This window comes from Labeo rohita, chromosome 5, assembly GCF_022985175.1.
Source record: "Labeo rohita strain BAU-BD-2019 chromosome 5, IGBB_LRoh.1.0, whole genome shotgun sequence".
In the NCBI taxonomy this organism is placed as follows: domain Eukaryota; kingdom Metazoa; phylum Chordata; class Actinopteri; order Cypriniformes; family Cyprinidae; genus Labeo; species Labeo rohita.
Genome location: NC_066873.1, coordinates 33229532 through 33236836, shown reverse-complemented (window position 1 = coordinate 33236836; position 7305 = coordinate 33229532). Strand labels below are relative to the sequence as shown.

Genomic DNA, 7305 nt, shown 5'->3' with positions numbered 1-7305 from the left:
TGAGCACACAATTCCTGTTCATACAGAAACTGAAGTCAGAAATAAATCTGGAGATAAAACTAAGGGACCACAGGCTTTTATTAAAATACTGTTTCCCTGGGTTTTCCTCCATAGCATCCACCAAATGTACATAACGTGTGTGAACAGAAATGTAACCTTGTGTGTGTTTCATATCCCTGCTGAGGTAAAAAAAAAAACTTCTCATAAGTGTGAGGCAGCGCTGAAAGAAAGAAACATAACCTTCTTCCACATCACTGGTAAAACATGAATATCCTAATCACAAAACGATCAAATGCTGCTGGAATCATGGCACATTAAAACATCTCATCATATCCTCTATCTTTCTCTCTGCTGCAGTTACTCATTCAGCTCCGTGTGCTGTACATGTCTGCGTCTTCTGGATTAGACTGGCCGTGGTCAAGCAGAGACGGGTCAGGAACAAAACGAGACTTCACTAGAATGGAGACAAATGGTGGGTTTTAGTATACAGAGAAGTGAAGTGCTGATGAAGTCATGTAAGAATTATTTTGTACATACGCAACACACGCATGAAGATGCACATCTTAGTGTCATAAAAAATGAATACATTACCATTTAAAGATTTGGGGTCAGTCGTTTTTAAAGTTTTTTAAAGGAATTAATATTTTATTCAGGAAGACTGCATTAAATTGAACAAAAAGTATCAGTAAGTATTTACAGTACCAGTCAAAAGTTTTTAGACAGTAAGATTTAATGTTTTTTTTAAAGACGTCTCTTCTGCTCACCAAGCCTGCATTTATTTGATCCAAAATATAGCAAAACCAGTAATACTGTGAAATATTCTTACTATTTAAAATAACTGCTTTCTAATTTAATATATTTTAAGGAATTGCAGAAATTAATACTTGTATTTAGCAAGGATGCTTTAAATTGATCAAAACTGATGATAAAGACATTTATAACGTTAAAAAAGATTTCTATTTCAGATAAATGCTGTTCTTCTGAACTTTCTATTCATCAAAGAAACCTGAAAAAAATTCTACTCAGCTGTTTTCAACAAAATAATAATAAATGGTTTTTGAGCACCAAATCAGATTAGAATGATTTCTGAAGGATCATGTGACTGGAGTAATGATGCTAAAAATTCAGCTTTTAAATCACAGGAATAAATTCCATTTTAAAATATATATTCAAATAGAAAACAGTTCTTTTGTATAAATAGTATAAATATTTCACAATTTTACGGTTTTTGCTGAACTTTGGATCAAAGAAATGCAGGCTTGGTAAGCAGAAGAGACTTGTTTAAGAAACATTAAAAATCTTACTGTCCAAAAACCTTTGACTGGTAGTTAAAAAAGATCTCTATTCAAAATAAATAATGTTCTTTTAAATGTACTATTCGTCAAAGAATCCTAAAAATACAATAAGATATTTTTCTTGAGCACAAAATCAGCATATTAGAATGATTTCTGAAGGATCATGTGAAACTGAAGTAATAACTGCTGAAAATTTAGCTTTTCGTTCACATGAATATTTTTTTTTAAATATATTGAAATAGAAAAGTTATTTTAAATTGTAATAAAGTGTCATATTTTAGACTATTTTTGATCAAATAAATGCCTTAGTGAGCAAAAGATACTTTTTTTCAAAAGCATTAAAGGATAAGTTCACTTCCAGAACAAAAACTTACAGATTTTTACTCACCCCCTTGTCATCCAAAATGTTCATGTTCTTTCTTCAGTGGTAAAGAAATTGTTTTTTGAGGAAAACATTTCAGGAATGTTCTCCATATATTGGACTTCTATGGTGCCCCAAAGTTTAAACTTCCAAAATGCAGTTTAAATGCAGCTTTAAAGGGCTCTAAACGATCCCAGTTGAGGAATATGGAGAACATTCCTGAAATGTTTTCCTCAAAAAACATAATTTCTTTATGACTTAAGAAAGACCAACATAAACATCTTGGATGACAAGGGGGTAAGTAAATTATATGTAAATTTTTGTTCTGGAAGTGAAGTTCTCCTTTAAAACAATATTTCCCATCATTAACACAAAGGCAGCAGGAGAATGATAGAATAAACATTAATATATAAAATGAAATATATAAAGCATAAATGCCACACTTAATGTGCATCTATTGCTCCTAATTAAGCATTTCTGTCATTGTCAGTTAGTTAAAAAAAAAAAAAAAAACCTAAACTGATCCACAGGACTTTGGATAGCTGCATTAGACTAGTTGGAGTGGGGGAAATACTAAATAAAAACCAAACTTCAAAACTAAGTATGTTTCCTCACCTGTGGCTGGCTCAACTACAGGAGGTTCAGATAAAGGCGGGGCTTCTTCAGCAGGGGGTGGGGCAACATGTTTCTCATCTACTGTGATTGGGGTGACATCTTCAGAGGGCGTGGTTTCCTCTACTGTAGGTGTAGTTGAGGGCATGGTCTCTGTAGGTACAGGAACTTCAAGTTCTGGAGCAGCAGGGGCCGCTTCCGGGACAATTTTAGATTCCACAACAGGAATAATATCCACTTCAGCAAAAGGTGTTGAATCAGGAGCAGGGGTGGCTTCTGCATCTAGGACAGGCTCAAAGGTAGTTTCTGTAACTGGGTCAGTTGCAGGGGGAGATTCAGGTTCAGAGGGTGGAGCATCAATTCCAGATGCTACATCAACAACAGGAGGAGCTTCCGGCTCAGAAAGTGTTTTAGCAGGTGATTCTATATCTGAGCTTGTAACTGCGGCAGCAGACTGTAAATGTATTAAAAATAAAAATATAAATTAACTTGCAATACTTAAAAAAAAAAAAAAAAAAAGTGTAAAATAATTTAACAAGTGGACAAACTGAGTAAAATAAGTGGCAAATTATCTTTCTTGACAGCTCTAGATTGATTTATGCATTACTTGTTGAATGGATGGTATAATAGTTAACCCAAAAATTCTGTCAATAATTCCTTACCCTTACGTCGTTCCAAACCCCTAAGACTTCAGAATCTTCAGAACACAAATTAAGATATTTTTTTAAGAAAACCAAGAGCTTTCTGACTTTGCATAGGCAACAACACAACTACCACGTTGTGAACACGCGTAGAAGACTCACGGAAGAGAAGAAATTGTTGACTAAAGTTGTTATTTTTGTGTTTATCTTTGTGCACAAAAAGTATTCTCATAGCTTCATAACATTACGGTTGAACCACTGATGTGACATGGACTAGTTTAACGATGTCCTTACTACATTTCTGGACCTTGAACGTGTCAGTAGTGCTCCTGTCTATGCAGCGTCAGAAAGCTCTTGGATTTAATCAAAAATATCTTAATTTGTGTTCCAAAGATGATCGAAGGTCTTAAGGGTTTGGAACAACATGAGAGTGAGTAATTAATGACAGTTTCTTAATTTTTGGGTAAACTATCCCTTTAACCATAAAAAAACAACATAACTTGGTTTTAACTTTGTAGATTACCTCCACACTAACAGCAGGCATGATGACATCATTTTTTGGTTTGGATTTAACCATTGAAGCAACAGATGAACTGACAGCATACACCTTTTTACCTGTAATCTATGAAAAAAGAAAGCAAAAATTGTGGTTATAAATATATAAGAAATCAGTTTCTAGATTAAGGTACTAAAGTTTTTAGGGAGAGAGAGAGAACAGGTACCTTCAGGACTCCCACAGTCTGTGTAGGGTAACATACTGCAGTACCAGCGGTTGCCAGACCAAGAGAAACGACAATCTTCTTTAAGCGAGATCCTAGGCAAAAGCGCACAATCACACAGATGCTGCTTTCTATTTGCCTTAAACAGTAAAACAAGACAAAGTATCTGCATGCTCGGCTTACCCTTGCGTGCCAGAATCAGTCCACCCAATCCAGACACACCGATGACACCCACTCTAGGCAGGAAGCCAGGGGGTGGATCTCGAAGGAAGTGATATGTGTCTAAAACCAGAGAAGGTCAGGGGTTAACAGTCAGGTTTACAGTCATTTCTCCCTCTCTCTCTCATTCACTCGCAAACATTAGGCTCACCTTGCCCTGCATGGTAAACAGATATCACTCCAAGTTTGACTGAAGTGAAGGTGCTCTGTAAAAAGAAGAACAGGTAATCTTTCACAAACCCACGATTTTTCAACCATCTTACAGTGCCAATTAATTCATTATCACAGTGTGACAGAACACACCTGCACAGCTCGGACGTACGGCTGCAGGCCCACCCTCACAGCTCCCAACCCCGTCTGCACTACACCAGGCTGTTCCTCCACAAAATGCACAACAGGACCATCTGGGGAGTAAATAGACAACTAGACAGAGACAGAAAGAAAAGAGAGAGAGGTCATGGTGATATATTTAATATGCATGAATTCTACCAGGATCCTTTGATGAATATCATTAGATTTTGACATTTTAAATGTCTTTACTGTCACTTTTAATCTACTTAACGCATCCTTGATTAAAAAAAAAAAAAAAGTCTTACTGACTCCAGACACTTGAATGAAAGTCTACATAAGCTGCCAAAAGTGCAAACCATTTCAGTCAATCAATTGCATCGGTAACTTACATTGTTGTTCACACATTTTGGTGAATGTGCTAGGTCACATAGGTATTCCATGCATACAGGAAATGAACATATTGGACACCACATACATAGTACAAAAATAGTACTTATAGTATAGTATATACTATACTATAAAACATGATGTTTCTTACCTCTCTTGGAGATATTAGCTCCTCGTTTATTTTCTCATTTATGGAATAAATTCTGAATGAGCCAAAACCCACCCCAACGGCTGCAGCAGGAAGCGCTGCATACTTCAGAATCTGAGGAGCAACACAACATTTTAATAAAACAGACTGACTTCAGTTGTTGACCATAATACCCCGTTACTAAATTATTGCACATTCATATACCATAGTGTTTAAGAGATACTACAAAATCTTTTCTGTATGTGTTTGTAGTATAACAACTATCAGCTTTGGCCTGGCTGTGTGTTTTCCCCGTTTCAGCGAGTTGATCTTTCCTTAAGCACATTATCTGTATTATTTTAATGGACTGAAGCAAGAGAAGACGATTTCATTGCGTGTAATAACACGGATCCTACTACTGTCCCCGGTCTTCTGAGTAACAGAAAGCTAAGTCAAAACCTAGTCAGCTGCCTGACTAGAGACAGGTACCTCAGAGTGATGTCTAGGCAGCATATTATGTTTGAAGACACTGCCATTTAGAGAACGTTAGTGTGTGAGAGTGAGTTTGAAACGCATGTTCTTCGCTCTGGTTTAACAAACATCGTGCTTACGCTCTGATTAACAGCTGCATCATGCAAATCATGAGAAATTATACTTGTCAAGATGTTTGATGCTATTCTGCAGAATGCACATAGTGTAAAATAACAGACGTGATCATTTGAACTAACTCAGCTGGAAGTGCAACTCACCTTGGCCGCCATGCCGGTCCCGCCCCCTTCAGTCTCGCTACGGAAAGCAGGAGGAGACCTCAGAACGCGAGACAATATTCCTGATGGGGGTTTTCAAAATAATAGTAATAACAACAATAATAATAATAAATACCCCAGTTAGGCTATATGGCAGATAAATTATTATTATTTAAACAATATGTTTCATAATAATTTTAATTAATATTATTATTAGTAATTATTTTTCCATTGTTATTAAGCAATTTTCAGTACATTTTAGTCGCGTTACATGTAAACCTTGCTAATATAGAATAGAATAGAATAGAATAGAATAGAATAGAATAGAATAGAATATATTCTTCGTTCCCTCGTTTAATTCGTTCCGAACATGATTACGATTTACTAAAACAAATTCTTAACTCATGACCATGGTAACGTTAAAAATATTTTTTCCCGCGTCATGTGCAGGGCTCCATACATGGAAGTTAGCAATTGAAAAAAACGTTAATGGACAACAAATACGAACACAAAAGTGAAGCCTTAATGAGGAAAAGCAGGTGGATAAGTTAGTCGCAAGGACATTATGGAAGAATTTGACGAAGAGAAGGCCGGAGAGTGGTACTAAAGTGAGTGAGTAGTCGTGTATTTTTACGTTTTTATGTCTGTTGGTTTCATATTTTTTGGGCCGCCGTGCCAACGTTATTTGTGTGCTGTCGTTTAGTACTGACATTGCAAAGTGTTGCTCAGCCGAGGTTATTTTAGGTTTGTCTTAGTCCCGTTCTGGTTTGTCAAAGTTATTGGGTAGAGGTTTGCTACTTAAGGTTGTGGCAAGCCATTTAACATTTAATCTATAAACCGCACTATCTATTTTCATGCTACTAGTCTCCTTTCCGTTTCCTGTCTAATCTCTCTCTTATGTGTTGGTGGTTCATTAATATTCAACATACTATTAGCATACTGATCAGAAATGCAAATTTAAAAAGTATAATTAATTAATATCTATTAAGTTCAGGATGTTTTGTCTAAAAAGTTACTAGTAGGGGAGAGCGGGGATGAAAGAAAAACACAATTTAAAAAGATAAAGTTGTAGACAGGGATATATTTTTGCTGTGGCCTGTAACTCAAAAGTGTGGTCTATTAATACAAGGTGGTATTTTGTAAAAATGTAGAAAAACTTAAGTATAATTTCAGTTTCAACATAAGTTGCACATTGTTACTTTCGACCCCGTTGGTTGAGACGGTTGGGTCAAAAGTAACACAACAATAAAAGCTGGATTTTTTTTTTATTAAATATACATGACTATGACCTTGTTAATATGTAACTGCAAACATATTTTGTCCTTAATCTTTGCAAAAAAATTATTACATTTTTCTTTTAAATTTAAGTTTCATCAAATGTTTCTTAAATTGTTTAAATTTATTTATCTATTCAACTTATTTTTATAAAACTTTTTTTTTAACAGAATGAACTATACGAAAATAAATTAAATTAGCATAATATAAATTCTCAACATAATTTAACAGTAGCCCTATTCATGTTTCCATCCAGCTGTTTGTATGCATAAATTCAAAATGTGCATAAAAACATCTGGAAACACTGCAAGTTCATAGGTGGAGAAGCTAAAGTATGGCTAAAACCTAAATAAGACTAAGGTAAATGCGATGTAGCAACAGCCCTGAACCTGATATTCCTGACAGATAGGCCTATGTCCAGAAATGCCCTCTCATGAACATGTGGCTGAATCAGACCTCTGTCTGTCTCACTCTTGGCATATTCTGTTGGTATAATACAACATAAACATTTATAATACACGTTTTAAGAAATGATGCAAGACACATAAAGTCACCAAATTAGCATGCTGCAGGACAAAAGAAACACTCCCCTATCTAAAAAATAAGTACTAGTGAAGTATAATTAAATGCTA

General features: G+C 35.4%; 1 protein-coding gene across 2 annotated transcripts; it reads right to left on the bottom strand.

Annotated features, from left to right (window-relative positions):
* Positions 1-60: 60 nt before the first annotated feature.
* apool (apolipoprotein O-like) lies at positions 61-5479 on the bottom strand. Of its 2 annotated transcripts, none has more exons than XM_051109335.1 (9): positions 5402-5479; positions 4677-4787; positions 4151-4270; positions 3999-4053; positions 3812-3910; positions 3632-3723; positions 3433-3531; positions 2272-2722; positions 61-454 (listed from the first exon to the last, which is right to left on the bottom strand). In XM_051109335.1, the coding sequence occupies exons 1-9, from the start codon at positions 5411-5413 to the stop codon at positions 366-368; spliced, it is 1128 nt and encodes a 375-aa protein (XP_050965292.1). In that variant the 5' UTR covers positions 5414-5479; the 3' UTR covers positions 61-365. The 2 variants fall into 2 exon arrangements, with proteins under 2 accessions (XP_050965292.1, XP_050965291.1); XM_051109334.1 differs by lacking the exon at positions 5402-5479 and adding an exon at positions 5142-5342.
* Positions 5480-7305: the final 1826 nt, after the last annotated feature.